The sequence below is a fragment of the Aptenodytes forsteri genome, unplaced genomic scaffold, assembly GCF_000699145.1.
Source record: "Aptenodytes forsteri isolate BGI_AS27 unplaced genomic scaffold, ASM69914v1 Scaffold144, whole genome shotgun sequence".
In the NCBI taxonomy this organism is placed as follows: domain Eukaryota; kingdom Metazoa; phylum Chordata; class Aves; order Sphenisciformes; family Spheniscidae; genus Aptenodytes; species Aptenodytes forsteri.
In genome coordinates this window covers 45,497-65,352 of record NW_008794785.1, presented here as the reverse complement: position 1 = coordinate 65,352, position 19,856 = coordinate 45,497, and the positions used below count along the sequence as shown (strand labels likewise).

Below are 19,856 nucleotides of genomic sequence, written 5' to 3'. Positions count from 1 at the left end.
TATTATTACTATGTAAGTGCTCTCATAACACTAAATACCAGAGACAGCAGGGCAGGGACAGGGAAAAGGCACAGTTCTCTGTTCTTATGAATTTCATCTGTTAATATATACAAATTAAGATATGGTGATTCCACAGGACCAATTTAAAAGCTAGTTCTAACTTACATTATGAAAACCTTTTTGTGATTTTCTTTTGCTTTTATGTTTTTCTTATTATACACAGTGGTAGTAGTGTTTTGCTCACTCAGTTTAGCATTGGTGGTCCACACAAAAGCTGTTGGCAGCGAAGAAACAATACTATCCACACAATGGAAGGGTGAAAATGCATTAAATATTTGTATTAGGTTGGAGTAAAGCATAAAACTTGCACAATGAAAATTACCAGGGAAGAAGGGAAGTGAGAAAGTCTTATTTATTTAGTACTTAAAAAAACAAAAAACAAAAAACAGAATTTAATGAGAAATCCAGTGAGAACTGAGTGCAGTGAAGTTTACTTGCATTCCAACGAAGGTGTCAAGAAAGAGATTCAATCTTAAAAGTGGCAAGACAGAAAAAAATAGAAGACGAGGAAGAATTTGACAGTGTCAGAGGAGGTTTAGAAGAAAGATACGGTTAAGTCATTAAGTCATTAGACTTAGGATTTATTTGATTTGCTTTGAAACAATATGGTCTTAGCATAGAATAAAACTTCACTCTGTAGAACATTGCTTTTTCTTCTACTCCTACATAGTTAATTTCAATTAATTCCACGCATGCACATTGCATGTATTTCCAAGAAATGAAGCTGAGTGGACACAGCAACAACAACAACAACAATAATAATGTATGGTCACAGGTAGATTTCTCCTCTGACACTCCCCTTTGAGCCTGCCAAATGCCACTTGTGCAGTCCCACACACACTTCCCACAGCCCAAATGAAAACTTCCTGATAGGAATAAATTGTCTAGCCAGACTGGTAATGGGAAGGTAATGCTAGCCATCTAACAAGCATTTTCTGAATCATTGAAAACAAAGATACTAAAAACGTGCTTTTAAAGTTAAAAAAAAATCTAACTCAACATATTAATAAAGTCTCTATTATTATATTTTATATTATGAAACCCTGTGAGCCCAATGACTTGCATTACACTAATGCACACCATAGATGGATACATTCCTGATAGCAATAATAACCTTTCACTTTCGTTAGGATTTTGTTACAAGATTGAAATGCCCTTACTGATAAAAAATATAAAATAAAATAAAATTAAATTAAATAAACAAAATTGGGATGCTTGAAGTATTTGAAGTAGACTCACTTCAAAATCTCAGCCCTTGGTTCTTGTTATGCCTTTTCTGTTACATTAAAGAAACTCTTAGTACTTGCTATTTTCTCCCCATTAAGGTACTTAAACACTGTAATCAAGACACTTGCAATCTTCTTTTTGGTAATCTAAACAGACTGAGTCCTTTAAATCTTTTGCTGTGAGGCATTGTCTCTGGCTTTTAAGTAGCCCTTTTCTGCATTCTTCAGTCTTACATAATTTTTAAAAATGTGAGATCTATCAGTGTCCTAAAAAATATTTAGAATGAAAATACCAACTGAAATAATTGCTATTGTAGTTCACAATAATGAAATACTAAAATAATGTTGACTAGGAAAAGAAAAAAAGAATAATAATGTTTACAAAAATGCAATAGCTTCCAAATATATCAAATCGGAACATAAATCTGACAAGTCACATGGTTACTAATATACTAATTATTGGAATATACTAATTATTGGCAATGTGTATGCTTAAAACAAGGATTTCCTACCTGGAGTTTATTCTACTTATTGTGAAGCTCCTTTTAGACCTACCATTGTCAACAAAAGAGATCAGAACGAGCATTATATGCTCTGTGGTTGTTTAAGCAAAAAATAATTGGGGTGGAGGAGTGAAAAAAGAAATTTTATTTATATCCAAATACAGCAAATTGAAGAGTTCATTAAAGAATGACAGAATAAATTAAATTATAGAAAATCCTTCCTAAAAGCCAGCTAAATTGCCATACAACTTGGATGCTGCTCTGCAGGCTTTGAGGCTGTTAGTCTGCTAATTTAAAAGATTTAAACCTATTTATTTCTAATGAATGTGCTATGCTGACAGCTCTAAAGACAGAAATATTCTATTAATCTACAGGATGGGTACAGCAAAAGAACATAAGTATGACTGTACTGGGTCAGATCAAAGAGTGGAGTTTCTTTCTTACAGTCAAGATACTTGAAACAGTAAAATGACACTTACATTTTATTTCCAAATACTTATTTCCAGTTACTTACATGCCCGTGCTTGAAGAAACGGGGGTGCTCTAAAGACAGAAATATTCTATTAATCTACAGGATGGGTACAGCAAAAGAACATAAGTATGACTGTACTGGGTCAGATCAAAGAGTGGAGTTTCTTTCTTACAGTCAAGATACTTGAAACAGTAAAATGACACTTACATTTTATTTCCAAATATTTATTTCCAGTTACTTACATGCCCGTGCTTGAAGAAATGGGGGTAAAAGAAATAAACAAATAATTACTAAGATAATTAATGTTAATTAAGGAAGTTATCAGTTTTGTAAGGGCATAAGTTTGTGTTTCTTTTGCAGTCCAATGAATTCTCAAGCACGCAGGCTGATACCCAAACCTCCAGTGAATGCACTGCTGTAATTGTGCAATAGGCAAGTAGGCAATTACAACTGATGATGCAAAAACCTTGTTTTACGTCTTTTTTTTTTTTTTTTTTTTCACCTTTAAAGAGGAACGTCCATCTGGATAGTTAGAAACAGGAAAGAAAAGGATGAATAGGTGGCTACTGATGTGCAACAGATAGGCAGGCAACCATTGTGTGCAACAAAGTAGAGCACTATTATTTTCAAATGCTCCAATCAGAAATACTGGAAAAGAAACTACTGAATTGAGGAAAAAGAAGTCCACAAGATAGCAAAGATGTAACAAAAAGCTTTTTAGAACTCCAGGAACTACTGACATTTCTATAATAAAGTTCATATGATGTATCAATGAAGGAAAGCAATCAAACAAAAGAAACGGCTAGGAGTACATCCTGGGTAATATCACAGCTGGAGAGGCATGAGTACGAAAAATTCAAGAGACAGAATATGCAAGATGCTTAAGACTGTAGAACATGAGAAGTTTCTAATTACCCGGGCAATAAATGCTCATTAATAACTGCAAAATTAACACATTCAAATGCAAATGGAAATAGGTTCCCTCAAACTACTTAGATTTCATGAATAAAAATAATGATCTCCTCCGAGATGGAAATCTCTCATCAGCCCTTAAAAGGGATCAGGTTGCACCTTCAACTAAAACATTTCATCTCAGATTACTAAAGAATGGATTAGATAAGAAGAAATTTGGCAAAAGTAATAGATTTTATATATATGTGTGTATATATATACATAAACACACATATGTATATATACACACGTGGGATAGATTAGATACTAAGAGTTTGTTTATGCAAAAGCCCATTTTAACTTCTCTCGAAACAAATGCATTTAACGTAACACAAAAAACTGCCTGGACCTCGTTTCCACTTATTGCAGTATAATTAAACTTTTAAAGTATGACGCAAATTCTTTACAAGCCAATGTTGGCCTATCGTACAGCTGGCTCCAAAACTAGTCTCTGTGCAGGTAAAACCCTGAGAAGACATCTCAATATAATCATAGTATAGATTAGGACTCTTCCAGAAAACACAAATACACTTATGACTAAACAAAGGACTGCTTTTGGCCTACACTAAAAGATGAAAAAGAACTACCAAATATGCCTATTCAGACGTGTGAATAAAAGTCCAAAAGGAGAAAATAAAAAGCTAAGTGTTGATGTAGAAAAGTACCTTATTTGCAGAAGATAGATATACTAAAAGGAGCATAGCTAAGAAATAGTGAAGATGCTGTGCTATTTAGGAAAAAAAAAGTAGGAAAGGTCATAATGAAATGTCTGTATCCCATCATAACTTTTTTTAACCATTTATCCTTTGGTGTCTGTGCTGTTATTTCTGGGAAAATGTAGACTTCTTTTATCAGCTTAAATCTACTTTGCCATGGCCCAGTCTCACCAGAGAGGATGAATGATGCTCCCTGTGTATTCTTTGGTCTGGTAGGAATTTGGGCCAGGCCTTCCCAGTGACTGTAAAAATTACTTTTTTGGTGGTTGCTGCTGCTTCCTCGTTCAGCAACCTTGTCTAGCAAGTCAGTCCTGCTCAGTGAGGTCCAAACTAGAGAAATGTATTGTCATGGCCAGTTGCTAACTGTTAACAGTTCCCCACTTCGGCTAGACCTTTGGATTTCTCCCCAAAGGTACTAGGCTTTCTCCATCGTTAAGCCCAAGTATTTGCTGAGTGACTTGGCTGCTATCAGATATTCCTTTAACAGGTGTTCTGACAGCAGACTGGGCAAGATCCAACCTACTGTCTGCTGAACTTAAGAAAACAAATACAGTGCTTATATTTCATCTAACAGAGCATACAACTCCCCCCTAAAATCATAAGGGCTGCACTCAATAGAAGTTTCCCTTTCAGGGGAGAATTGAGAGGTCTACCAGCTTCCTTAAATTAATTTCCTCCAAGCTACAGCACTGACAGCCTTCTTCAGAGAATAAAGGAACACTTTATTTTTCTTTACTCATTTCTGTGGCCAGCGACTTTAGCTATGAAGTGTAACTTTTCAGCAAAAATGTAGAGTTTGTCCTTAGCTCTCTTACCTGACAGCTTATCTATGCCACCCTATTGCACAATAGGGAGTGCTGAAGTGTAATGCAAATTATCAGAGTATACAGGTAATTTTGCAGAAAATATCAATCAAATATGGAAGTAATTTTCAAAGCAAAATAGGTTAGTGCTTTTTCATTGTTCATGAAAAATTCACAAGAGTGTATGTGCTTTCTGGGCTACAGGCAAGCCAACATATTTTTGGAAAACAATACACAAGGCTCTTAAAACTATTTCTTCGTAAATTTCAGGAACTATTGTAGGCTATATATGAGTGGCATCAAGGCTGCAGGAGTACGTCACTCTGTGTTGCTAAAATATTGCTAATAAATGCTGGTCTCAAAATTTCCACAAAGAACATAGCAAATCACAGGTACAATCTACCTGTGATTTCCAAATGATGAAATTCCTATTATATCAATAATATATAAATATAATATATATGATTAAAAAAACAGAAAGCTTTCTTAATTCTCTTGATCAATATGTCATGTGGGGGCGGGAGGAATCACCTTTGTTTTATGCTGATGAACATATAAGGTGCTAACCCGTGCTATTTTATTCTGTTTCAACTGAAGTTCACATTACCTTCAGGTATGACTAGGATAAAATTACCAATTACATATTCATATGTAATCTTGATTACTAGAGCTGACGCATGTTTAAATTCTCAGGGTGTGAATCATTACCATTACAACACATGAGATAAACTGTGGCTGTTCATAGTATATGTACCTTAAACTCACAATAAACATAAGATAAAATGCATTAGCTTAAGCATCCTTCATTAATGCTTTTTACATCTAAGTTAAAAGTCCGGGCATTTATAATAGACTAAGAATGTGCACATAGTCGACTCATGTAGCTATCTCTTATACTGCAGTAGCCCAATTGTGTCTGAACTCTTTTCAGTCATTCTTAGTTGTGGGGAAGACAGAGCAATGCGCCTGCCAGTAGAGAGGGAACATGTCCACCATGGAACCATTTACACTTTGAAATCAAATCAAGCTTACAGAGAAGGTTACAGCTAACTGATCAGAGAAAGCAAGCTAGGGAATACACAACCAAATGCTGTACTAAGGAAATGGGAACCAGGGAAAAGTGTGATATTTTCTAGTAATAATCACCTCTTGGGTTACCTAAAAAACATTTTCTAGTTCTACACAAAGTAACTGTGCTGCATGCAAAAATAATACAATGTCTTTGAAGAATTAAGCTCTGAAAAAAAAAGTAGTTGGTTGCTCCCTATAAGGGTTATTTAACAGCCACAAGAAAGTGAAAATAGTCAGCACAGGTTAGGGTCTTTGGTCTACACAGTCTTAGCTGACTGAAAAGGGCATTAAACAAGTTCCATGCATAAAGAATGTATCTGGTGGTCCTGAAGTGCTGGACCCAGAGTACAAGTACGTATCCCATTAGGTCGAGTCTCAGGAGGGTGTTTATAGGTCATGCGAAGTATTCATTTCAGAATGATCTACAAGGGTTATGCCAACTAGGTCATAGCCAGCTGGCAGATCTGCTAGAGCAAACATTTTATATTGTACTCAGGAGTAATTTCTTTATTAGTTGAGAGATAATGAAGAAAATTAAAGGACCCACAGAAACATTCCAAGCCATTATGATGCATTTACAAACAGCGTACTTTCTTCCAAAATCCATTTCTGACTTCATGCTTTTGGTAAGCTTTATGAGAGAAACCCATTAACTATGCATCACATATTAGTAACAGCTTTTTTTCGTTCATCAGTAATTTATCTGATCCTTTCTGAGTTTAAATACATTACACTGACAGCTTATATGTCTTATCCAACCACAAAGTTTTTCCCATCTTTCAGTATTTGAATGTCTTAGGAACCTCTTCTGGCATAAGTTTTGTTTCCCATATGTCTTTTATCTCTTGGAAAAATTCTATCTGCCGTCTCATTTCTGACTCTATTTTGTGAAGATTGAGAGTAAAGAATTAAATGTAAACTTTGATAGCAAGGCTTCACTCTTCTATCAGTAAATGAGTCAGATCATCTTTTTAGATGCCCTAGTTTTAAACCTCTTTACTGAATTCTTTAAAATCATCATGGTACAATGGCTCCCAAATCTATTGCCCTTTGGACCTTCCAGAGTTTTTTCTTAGAGGTCACAATACAATGCAATGATATGCAAAGTGCTGCCAGTAAATGGGTCACAGAGGGGAATAAGATAGAGCCTAGAAAAAACTATGCACACAAATAAAAGTAAGAATGTAGTCTTTCAGGTTGTAAGTGTATAGGAAGTAACTTGAGCCTTTTATCACCCAGAGGCATTTCCTTCTTGCAGTTGTTTCTAACCCTAATCAGAGAAAATCAATATGATCCTCATTTTCTAAATGGACAACCAAGGCACAAAGGCAGCAGATAGTCTATCTCACATCTCTCTCTGTTGGAAATGCCCTCAGATGACCTCAGTCCCAATGTATCTAAGCAATACAGTTCTTTTGGTAGATTAAAAAAAAAAAAAAAAGAACAAAACCCCAGGCAATTTTGCTTCACATCTATGTATTAAACAAGAAATCTGTAATAAATCTGCACAAGAAGTGGAGAAACTGGAAGGTAAATCAGTAGGTGTTTGTGGTTCCAATTAATGCTTACAAAAGAAATAGAAAAGTCACAAAACAGAAAAAAAAAAAGGTTACTTGTGGTAAAATAACACATTCACTAAGTACCTCATGAAGAAAAACACGGTTTAAACTAGCTCCACTTATAATGCAGAAATAACTGTTTTATCATCTGGTTTTAGGAACTAATGTGACTGTCTTATCATTTCTGTTGAGGCAAAGCGAGAAAAAGATTACAAGAGAAAAAAACTAATATAGACAAGCAAATCCAGAAGTTATTTATTTGTATTTTGAAAGAAGTCAGTTAATCCCAATACTAAGCCATCCTGACTTACTGTATTACATATGCAAAACAAGCATGGTAAAATAGCATGCATTTAGAAGTTTGATACAATATTAAGAAATAACACATCCGGAAGCAGCACTCACAAGTGGCATAAACTATTAATTTTGTAATATTTTTAAAACCTGACACATGCTGGTACCTTCTAAACTTATCATTACTTACTAAATTCTTCAATTATTTAAGAATAATAGAAAATTATCTTAACAATTACAGGCCACATTTTCAAAGGTGCTAAAAGCTGAAAATGACTGGTTGAACTAAAGCAAGATAGGTGTTACACGATGGAGATCTTTCACTGGCTTCCTAGGTGCTCAGGTGTTTTTATAGGCTACTGTACGCATTTAGAGAACTGACATTTTCAATATCTGAACATTATCCCCCTCTTGAGTCTTGCAATATCCCAAATACTTGCTGGGCATATTTATACAATGGGGTGTGGGACTAGCATTTCATGAGGACAACCAAAATGCAAGCAAGAGCTGTTCAGCTAAAAATGAAAACAAAAACAACAAACAACAGCAACTAAATTAAAGAAAACCCTAATGTACCACTGTAGAGTACATTAGGATCCTCATGTACTACCCTACAGCCCAAATGCAGCTTGCCAGGCATAACTGAGTGGCCCACTGAAGGAATCCAGTACACAAGGACTAAGACATGAGAGAGAATCAGGCTTTTTCTCTTCACCTGATCCATTCACACCCACTGCATAGCTAAATTTCTGGTCGACCTATTTGATAGCTGTCTCCCTTCCAAAAATTTTTTAAGAGCCATAGCTAATGTTTCCTCACCTTTTGCTGCTTCTTGTGTGTAACTTTGGTAAAAAAAAAGACAATTAAGAATATCTGGATAACACCTTTTGATAACATCAGCAAAGAGACAATGGCAAAAGTCAGTAACAAGTGGTTGCAAGGAATAGTGCAACTGAATAAAGAGAAAAGAAATATGGCTGGAACGTCCCTCAGCGGTTTATTGTGAAAATGGCTACAGTTAAGACTAAAAGTTTACCTATTCAATCCATCTACTATGGTTTAGTTCCAGGAATAAGACTTAGATTACAGATAATCCCTTGATAATGAAAATAAAGAATAAAACATGCAGCATGATTTTTAGAAAGTTTTCCCATTTTTTAAGTTCATGTTAGTGCATTTATTTGTATTCAGTTCTTTCTTCAACCTGTTTTCATTAAAATATTCCCACTGAGAGACTGTCATACTAAGCTGCTCTCATCTGTACAATGTTTGTGTCATTTTCTTTGACTTAAATACACTTTGAGGTAATTGTTAGTGACAAAGAATAGCAATTAGTCCATATGGATGGTTTTACACATCATCACAGTAAACATCTGATTTGATCCATCTCCCAAGGACACACCCTAGTCATCAATTGCAACTCAGCATCTATTCCCTGAAGGCAGCACAAGATCTATTGTTTAGGTAGAGGGAGTCCTGATGATAACAGCATCTCAAATCAGCAAGACCATAAACGTACCAGTCCTTTTGAATCAGATACATTATGCCTGGAAGCAAGACATTTTGGAGGGGAAGCCCTCCAAAACTTGTGTAATTTGGCACTTTGGTTGAGTAAATATAGTTTAGTTATACTGTTAATTCCAACGTGATGATAGCAAAAACTTTAAACACTCTGTACTGTCAGTGAGGATGAAACTTCAGCGTGGTTAACATTTTTGTCTCGGTGAAATAAGAGGATGCAAAACACATCTGGCATTTTTCATGACTCAGCTTTATAACTATAAAACAGAAAATGGAGAGTCAATGGCACCACTGAAAAAAGAAAAACTCTGCCTCTGTCTAAGTTGAGGTTATAAATTAGAAGAACAAAATTATTCTTTTTTACATAGGAATGTTTCTACTAACTCACCATAACTAAACAGATCAAATTCTCTACTTTGGAATCAATTCTGCCATTGAATGCCTTGTAAGAATTTCAAAGCAAGTATTATTTGCTATTCAACTACAAACTGGTGCATTCTCAGTGTGCTTCTCATCTAAACTTTATTATTTTATAATATTAAATTAGTTTCCTGTAAGTCTGTCAGTGTGAGTGCATGTTTTGCTTGGATAGGTTTTAGTCCATATATAAATTCCTCAGTCCACAAAAATACAACCAGCACTTGCAACATTTTTAATTTTCAGCTTGGGACAGGTGGATAGGTTCTCTTCCTATCTGTTTAAAGGGCATAAACCAGCACCTGTTTGCATGTTTTACTACTGTATTCACCAGCATCATTCGCGGCGCTCTTGATGTCGAGAGGTAGAAAAAATTAGTTTGCTGGTAACTTGTGCTCCCTCTGCTGCCTGAATAAAGCATGAATAGCAAGCGAAAGCATAACCGTTGGGGCAGTATTACAAATGCAGAATTATTATTTGAAATTTCCTAGCCACACTGAAAATACCATATAAAAGATAATTTAATTCTGATTTGTTTGTAAGAGGATGAAATGTATATATTTGGATTGGGTTTTCATTTGCCCTATTGCATATTTACTACATCAGACAATGTATCCATGATTTCTAGCTATGATGGCAACGTATCCATGATTTCCAGCTACGATGGCTTCTAAACATTACCAGTGATTAATTGGATAGTCATTTGAGTCAGCACAAACTAATTTCTCTCCATCAGATTAAATATGTCACACCCTGTCAATTAAAAATCCATTTAACACCAATCCAGTAATAATAAGCATTTTGGAGTGAGGCACCCTATATATAGTGTAGGAATTTGGCTTAGCATTACAAATAAATTTATTCTTCACTGTAAGTTTGCCTACAGCAAGAACTGTAAAAGACAAATGTTCCTTTTATTATAACATTTCTGTAATGAATTTTTAACACATCAGCACCAGATAGCTGTAAGCATTAGTTCATTTTCATGGTTTTATAATAATTATTTCTTATTGTTTGTCTTTTTGGGTACCAGGAGCAACGTTCACATTAAAAAAGCCCTAAACCCTAAGAATATAAATTCATCCATATTCCCTCAGATGATGATAATATCACAAACACAAATGAAATATGCTATCTTTAACATTCTTTTTTTTTTTTCTTTTTTTCTTTTTTCTATGTGGATAACAACTAATACATTCAACTAATACTATCACAGAATGTAAGCATATGTAATTGACTATACGCCATTCTGAGAATTTTAACTTTATCTGGAATCATAAGCAAGAAGCACTGATGTAAAGATTTGAATGCTGGAGATATACTTTCACCTAAAAAGGATGACAAACCAAAGTACTGTGCAAAAAGCTATTATGTTCAGGAGAAATTTTTGTCTTCATTTCAGTTGTCAACAATTTTTGTCAGGAATTCTGAGGAGCAAGTGATGAGCATTTGCTTTATTTTAAATTTGTGTTAACCTCTTTTGTAAATACCTAAACATTTCTAGAACAGAATTGCACAGTTGCTTGGTTCACACACTACCTATGACTATCACATTGATGTGGGGACAATTCCTTTAAGTATTTCCACAGATGCAGACTGATTCATGAGCCTTCTGAGTTAGCTGAGCTACTCAGCAAGCATTGGTTTTGCCTGAAGCTGCAAATAATGTGCTAAGTAAGGGAAACTGAACCAAATTTGAACCAAAAGATACAAGTAACTTTCAAAACTTTCTGACCTATGCAAAAAAAAAAAAAAACCTGAAGGAAGATCAATGAGATCACAAAGCCTTAATAGGAAATCAAAGCTAATACAAATGTTATAGCCATGACACTGCCAAGATCTGAGCATATACCACACTATTCACTACCCAGAAGTCCGCTGAGGACCCACTGCACTGCCCTAGGACAGAAGCACTGCCTCAGTGTCAGTAGGTGTCAAGTTGATTTGTATTTTGTCAGAAAGCAAGAAGACACATAGTAAAAAGCAGCAGTGTACAAAGACATGTTTTGCAGGAATGCAGAGGAAAACTACATTTAAAAAAAACAAACAAAAAAAAACCCACACACCAAAAAAAAACCCAAAACACCCTGAGGAGACAAGTGGGAGTCAATGGGCAGAATGAAGTAAAATTGCCTGTCTGATCTGTCTCATGACCCACATGACTAAAGACTGTTTCTTTTGCGTCACTGAGCCAAATGGCACAGCCTCTACATCTCCAAAGGCACTGTTCTTTGACTAAAAGGATGATGACATTAATTTGTCTTTGCGGAAGAAACATTAATTCATCGTGTTTTAAAGAACATTCCCCCCGTTCTAGCAGGTTTTTCAACATGAGGCAATGATGAGTCTCTAGGAAACTGTGCCAAAAATCCTGTTCAGATTAGATAATGTCATATTGAATGCTGAGCCTTCTCACTAGGCTTCACTGCATATTAATTCCTGAAAAAGCCATTTGGGTGCAATCCTGTAAAGTGCCTGTGGAATGGGCAACTCCTGGAGGGAAGGACAGCATTTTGAAGTCAGCAACTAAATCTGAATTTAGCTCTAAGGATTTAAGAACTTTATTTCATCTAGATTAGAGCCCTGTTCTTTGGTGTCAGAAGGTATTTGTGACTGTTAAAAGCAAGAATGTAGAATAAGGGCCTGGATTACCCACAGCTTTATCCTGGTAGGCAGAGGGTAGTCGGACATATGCCGCCTTCTTTCTCGCAGATGCTGCAATATTTCTGGATTAGGAGGAGGGGATATATTGGACCCTAACAGTGAAAGAATTGGCTTGAGGCGCTCTGACACAATGGGGAGTTTATCCTTCACAATGGAGAGCGATTTTCTCTCCGTCGCTAAAAAGTTTATGTCTGTTCAACTGGGATTATATGCAGTAATTCCAATGTTGTAATTTTGTATTGTAATTGTTATCTATTATTAATCTGTCTCACTTTGGAAAGCGGTAGACATTTTACAAAAGGGTATGTCTTATTGTATATAATTTTTGTACAGTATAAGCTGAAATGAATTTAAATAAGTAGAGATTTTTAATAATGAATTTGTATTTTTCCAAAGAAGAAAAATAATTGACTGAAAGGGTGGAAGTTAAAAATAAACCAGTCATTGATGAAACCTGTGACAATCTTGAAACTGAGAACAAACTCTTGCTACATTCTGCTTCACTGGAAGAAAGAAAAACATTATTTGTAATATGAAACTGTTAAAACATTATCATCTATTAAAGAAAAAACACTCCTAAATATGTTTTAAAACAGATTTAAAATTTTTTTTTTAAATATAACTAAATTTAATTAATTTGCTTTTAAAAATACTTCAGAAAACAGAAGTAAAACTCTACATTCCTATACCAACTACACAAATTTTAACTGACTTTAAAAAACACATAATAAAGATTTTGAGGAAGAATCAAAATTATAAACATGTAAACAAGATATTGGATTCTTAATTTCTTAAAGCTATATACATAAATCCTGAATTTGATTCCTTAAGTAGCTACTTAAATTTACAAAAGTAGTGAAGAAAGAATAGAACAATTGCAATTTTGAGATTACCTGATGAATGTCAGATATGCATCTACTGAAACTTGAAACTACATAAAGTTTAGGACAATCTACTCTATAGAAATTCAGGTTTATTTGGAAAATAAAAGTTACTATTACTATTATCACCTACTAATAATTCAACACAAATAATGTTGTACAATATTGTACCTATCTATCTTGTACACTATGTTACTATTTTTATGTATGGACCCTTACTCCTCATATGAATAAAGAAGCCATTGAGTAACTTACTTTTCTTTATTCCATGCCATCAAATAATTGTAAAGATGGCACTCATCTTTCTACTATCTTTTTCTCCCCTCCCCACCCCAAAAAAAGGGAAAACCCCCAATTTTTTATTAATTAAGTTTTAGCAGTATAATTTTGATAAAAAGATTTTTTCCAAGTTAAACAGACACTGTAATTCAACAGCAATGACAAGGAGAACGCTGCAAACGCTGTTATATACTAAGCAGACATTTGACTAATATGAAAAAGTGGCACAGTATGCAAGCTATAGAAATCACCTAACGTACATCATCTTTATCAGCTTTGTTCAAGTCTTTCATTTCTTAGTCAAATAGACACAGAGTCTAAAGATGCAGGTACCTTTCTCTGGTGCTCAGTTGCTGACTGAGATTAAACCACGACACTTTCCTTCACATCACTGCTCAGAGAAGGAACACTTGATATCTTTGCTGTTGCCCAAGGCTTTTTTCTTCCTGGTAGCCCACAGTTAAATATACCACTAATCCTGGACAATATTCTCAGTTTCCCTAATCTAACGAAAAAATCATGACCTACCCATTCAGCCTTAGTAGGTATCATGGCCTACCAGATTTTGTTGTCACTTCAGCTGTATTTATTGTTATGTAAATGAGACAAGAGCTCACAGAACATTTTTAGTGAGCAAACCTCTGAAGATGCTAAATCCTTCATTAGTTATTCCCTAACAGATATATACAGTGGTCGAGTAGCTACCTACTTGTGTAAAATGTACCCTCTATCCATACACCAAACTAAGTAAAGAATATATGCTTACTACTGAACATGTAAAGACAACAAAAAGTCACCTTTTTTATTTTATTTTCTGTTTTGATCTGAACAGAGCAGGTTTTAAACAAACAAACAAAAAAAGATTTGTTCATGTTGTTTGGATTTGGCTTTGGTTTTTTTTTTTAATCTTGTCTTGCTATTAATAGAGTTTTGAAGTTTATAATGAAAGAAATCTAAATTAAGGGTCTTTTCTGTTTGTTTTTTGTTATATTTTTTTACCCAGTTATGATAGGAGTCAGCAATCTCCTTCAGCATCCACAGATTCAAATGATAAAGGCCAGGGATTAAGCACAGCCGATTAACAGTCTGTGTCCTCTTCAATCTAGCATTTCCACTGTAGATAAACCCATATTCAAACTGAAGTTATAACAAACAGACTGTCCTCAATATCATTTCCCTAGATGACCTCCTCAAAACTGACATTCAAGTATTGTGGAAAATTACAGTTTATAGTAACTGGAAAAGCAGACAAAACAACATATACCCACACAAATGATTCTGAAGATCAAGCAAAATGTTTAGAAAGCAACTTGCATAAAATGCTAATTTTACTATAAATATTTATTTGTTTTCAGTTCTGAGTAATTTCTTATGATTATAGGTTTGACATATAAAATAAAAGCAGTTTGCTAAATTTTATCTTTATGTGCAGCCTCACCAGGGCCGAGTACAGGGGCACGATCACTTCCCTACTCCTGCTGGCCACACTATTTCTGATACAGGCCAGGATGCCATTGGCCTTCTTGGCCGCCTGGGCATTTATTTCAGTTCTGAGTAATTTCTTACGATTATAGGTTTGACATATAAAATAAAAGCAGTTTGTTAAATTTTATCTTTATTGTTTGTACTGTGTATCTTTAAAATAACTGCATTATTATTTATACTTATTATGACCAAAAAAAAAAATCTTGATGGACAGAAGTGGTTGCAATTCTTTCCCTTCCAAAGGCAAAGGAAAACAAACACTGAAATTCTCCAGCTACTCTAGATTCTCTGAAATTTAAGTGTTACTCTAAGAAAAGTGTCAGTACAAAACATTTCTCCAGTGAACAACAGCAAAAGAATAAATCCACATGGACAGAACTGCAGAAATATTCTGTTAGGTATGTGTTCTGATTTCTATCATAAATAATATTTTCACCTAAGATGAAAAAAAAAGCTCCTAAAAACAAAGATACTTTTTGTTTTGTAGGAACTTTTTAACATGGAATGTTCTGACAGGATTCTGCTGCTATTTGACATTTGAAATCCAGAATATTATGGGTCAAAAGAAAGGCTATGATCAATGCAGATATAAACTGTGTAACAGGGCATTTTAATTTCTTTACCTAGACGCTCCAACTATCTTAAGGAACTATAGAATTTTGTGTCATTTAATTTCAGTGTACTTCTTTAGACAGAAACAGAAACATTTCAAACTATTTTATTGTAAATAACTAATCTTATCTACCCAGTTAAAGGGACTGTATTCTACTCTTATTTCCATTAGTTTATGCTGGCAGAGTTCCAGTGAAGCAATTCTGAAATCGGATGATACATGTGTGCATTTATTCTTCAATTCTTTATTCAAAGTACATGATCAAAATTTGCTTCCCTTTGACCAAACCACACAAGTGATAAGAAACCAGTCATGCTATATAGTGCAAAAAAAAACCCAACAAAACAAAACACCAAATCTGACCTGCATTTTGATCACTAGAATTGGTTTAAAGTAAGCACTGCATGTGAACACCGTTAATTCATTAGAGTTGTTCATCAATTCTTTTCACCGACGTATAAAAAACAAAAAAAGATAACATAAAATTATTCAGATTAAGTTTCATAGTCACAACATTAATTAGGTTTGGACGATGCCATCCACCTTTTCTTCTGGACACAAAACAGTTTCAAAGCTCCTTTAAATAAATCTGTACTTGAGAAAGAATTGAAAATGTGAATTTAACTCAAAGTCACTCACTTTGAGATCTTGCTATTTATGTTTTGTATGATCTGGAGACACACGAACTTAGAAGATGTGCTCTGTAGGTCAGTTCTCCTTAATCATCTTTCTGAGCAGAAGGTTGCATATTTTCCTCACCAAAAAAGCTATATTTAACTAGTGATAAGATATAAAGCATACAATTAAAATATAATGTATTCCATTTATTCATTTTTAAGTTTCTCACTCCCCATTGAAACTTGTTAAAAATGCTTGTCATATTGTACAGGAACAATCTTGCCTTCAGCTCATCACTGACATCAAACCTTGCCTCTCATTATTCAGCTATATACTCTTTTATGCATGGGTTTATTTTTTGAAGAGAATATATAAAAGCAAATGTATTCCCTTTACATGCTATTTAGTGTAAAAAAAAAAAAAAAAATCTAAAACCAGGAGGACGAGTAAGACATACACTTTTTGCGGAATTAAGTGGACAAAAAGGTCTACAACAGGTAAAATTAAATTTCTAAATTCTTCCTATTTTTATTTTAACAGCAAATGCCATTAGCTATTACATGCAAGATGAGGAATTTTATAGGTTGTTAGTCATTCAGCACACAGTATTTTATTATTATCCATTTAAAAGCAAACATTCTTTTCCTAGATATTTGTATCTATTTTTCCATGTCTAATTTCCTGTCTTCCTTAATTAATGGATGAAACTTTTTATTACTAGATTGGAGGAACATGTGAATTTATTAATACTGGGCTTTAAAATAAGACTGAGTTAGCAGAGCTGACATTCCTTCAGTAAGAACAAATAAAATCTTAACCTGAAATGCTTTCTTAGGGCAAACTTACCCTAGTTAGTAATTAAAAGCTGAAGGATAAAATCCAGAACATAAACAAATCTGGGAAAGAATTATCTTTGTTGTTATCCAAGGAGTGAGATGCAATGCAATGAGACTGGAAGGGGAAAGAACTGAGTGGAAAGATCTGCTCCTTCGTCTACACGCATGCACACACACATGCATACACATGCACACGCAGAGCCCCATACACACAGCTTTTCTTTCAGAGCACTTTTCATTTAAGTAGCTTGGTAGTATTTATGTTTGCAGATCTCCCAGTATTCCCAAACCTTACCCCTTTATTTTTAGCTTTCAGGTTTTTGCTTCAGCTGATGAGAACAGGAAAAGAAGGTGGTATGTTTATTGCTGGCAAACAGCTTGGAAATTCTGAGTAAAGAAGCCAATCAAGGCAGAAGGATTATAATAATCAAAGTACAAAATTTGCATATTTAGAGTATGGTTACTGAGAAATAACAATGCCTTGGTTATGCAAATCAAACCCTCAGCTAACGTGAAGGGATTTGCATATCTGGGAGAAATCTGTCACGTTATGCATCGGTAACTACATTCTAAGTGGCTGAAAGAACTGGCTTTTAGCAGAATATTAAATATATTTGCTGGTAGAATTTTTTATTTCCTTATGGTATAGAATAACCTTTACTCATTTGGGGCCTGATGAAAATAGGTCTTCTCATCTATAGGAAGCAATACCATTCAGAACCACAAAAGATACGTTCTGCATGCCATAAAGCTAGAATTTTTAAGATTGAGATCATGAAAACATTCAGAGTTGTGTGTTACCAATTGTGTTCACCCTTTTTGTTTATAGAAGGTGGTTTAAAGTAGCCCTCTTGAGAGAGGATTGCAGAAAAGAGATGAAAGTTTAAGGCCACCTGTTCAGCTCTGAATAATAAAATCATGAAGAAAAACAAGTTGGACTGAAAAGTTTCACAGGTAAAAATCCTGGGAAAAAACTGCAGACCGAACTACTATAACAACTTTCTATTATCTATTTAAATCAAGCAGAGTTAACAGTAGGCTCAGAGGTATTATAATAAAACCAAAGAAAAAATAATTAGGGAAATTTTCCTTTAAAAATTAGTATGTGGCAGTATTTGTACCATTCATGGATGGGAAAATAAATATGTTACTTCTGGTTAATGTTTATTTCCCCTTTCCTCTCTTGTGAATGATGCTGAGCTGTAGTTCAGATGTAAACTTAAGGCTGGCAGTGGCACCCTGCTGTAGTTCAGATGTAAACTTAAGGCTGGCTTACGCACCCTGGCCACTGCCTGCAAATGAAATTGCAGTTGGTGTTACACAGAAACATGAGAGAGAATTCATGAAGGCACATTCAATCTACAAAGTATTACTTATAATGCGTGTTCAGAGGCATGACCCATTTCCACAGATAAAACATGGAGGAAGCTGAGCAAGATGCTTTAAATACCTGGCTACTACTCGTGTGCAGAACTGGTGAGTGCGCTGCAGTGTGGTCCTTAAGAGTACTTACCATCCTCTGTGGGCACATAGATATTCAAATACAAGCAGTCTTCATTTTGATCTTGAACATATGTCACCACAGTATCCAGATTGGCTGTAAACCAGACGGGCAGCATGTCGTTGAGCAGTGACCTCTCATCCAGGTACTGCGGGCAGACGGCGGCAAACTGTGTGGCATTGCGGACACCCGTCCAAGATGACGGTGGCTCCGGGGGCTGAAATCGCCTTTCCCCGGTTGGAGGAGAGGCATAAGGTACACCCAGGTACTGCTCCACTGGACCAAGGATCTCATTGGGCAAAGGTGTTCTTAAACCACGTATTTTGCCGTAATTCGTGGTAACAACTGGGTATTGTGCTTGGCCATCGATGAGAGTAAATCTTATAGCCAGTGCAGTTATCCACAGGAGGAAGTTAGAATTCAGCATGACACACACTGGGGTGAAGACCAAAGGCAGCCATAGGAGTCCCATTGGTTTCGACATTATTTAAATCAACATCAGCAGGGCTCTTTTTTCCACAGCCAGGAGAAAATTAATCAGTCAAGGAAAATGAAAACTAATAAAATAAAAAAGTAGTCAAAAGGAGATGAAGTAAGGGAAAACGTAACCTTGTTCAGGCAGCGAAAAACCAAAAGCTGGTATGTGGTAGGTGCCTCAGCTGACTGGCCGTAGACAAATCCCAACATCAGAAGAAACAAGGGAGTGTTTGCCCCTAAGGCCCATCCCAGATTTCAGCGTTGGCTTAATCCTGGCAACGCATGGCACTTCCCAGAAAGTAGCACAGGGAGGGATCCACAGTTATTCCACTTCCCCAGCGAAATGGCTCCTTCCAGTGAAGTCCAGCCCACTCAGTCAGCCTGTGGCCAAGAGAAAACAAGTAATTCAAATCAACAGACACATTCATATTGGCATAAATCTAAAAAAAAAAAAAAAAACCCCAACCCAAACCAAACAATTAAATTCACACACTACTTCCATGCCAAATGTTTTACGAACTTTAGGCACCATGGGCAGCTACGTGTTTCCAAAGATACGTAAGGTACGAGAGCTGAAAATTGAAGCCACAAACGTGTCAGAGTTTATACTGCAAACCAAACATTTCTGCTCCCGTATATACTTCCAAACCAAACCACAGCCCAAACATTGCTGCTTTCAGGAAGGGTATCATGTTTAAGTGCTAGCTGCAGGGTATTTTCTGCCCTAAATAAACAGCATCTCCCTTTCAAGCATATTTGCACTCCCACAACAAACATTCATTAAATGTTTTGCTGCATTTAATAATCTCTCTTTGTTATGATATGATTTCTGTACGTAAGTATTTTTCACAGGTATGCCTGCTCTTCTGTATGACAACCTAATTTACCTCCATCTAATTCAGAAATTCC

General features: G+C 35.3%; 1 protein-coding gene across 3 annotated transcripts in view; it reads right to left on the bottom strand.

The window, feature by feature from the left end:
- The window catches only part of LOC103894908 (neuroligin-4, X-linked), a 127,414-nt gene extending 108,460 nt beyond the window's left edge, over nt 1-18,954 (bottom strand). For all 3 annotated transcript variants that reach the window (XM_009274384.1, XM_009274385.2, XM_009274386.1), the window contains exon 1: nt 18,483-18,954. In XM_009274384.1, the coding sequence (XP_009272659.1) occupies nt 18,483-18,954 (472 nt within the window). The remainder of the gene's footprint in view (nt 1-18,482) is intronic.
- Between the last annotated feature and the right edge of the window lie 902 nt (nt 18,955-19,856).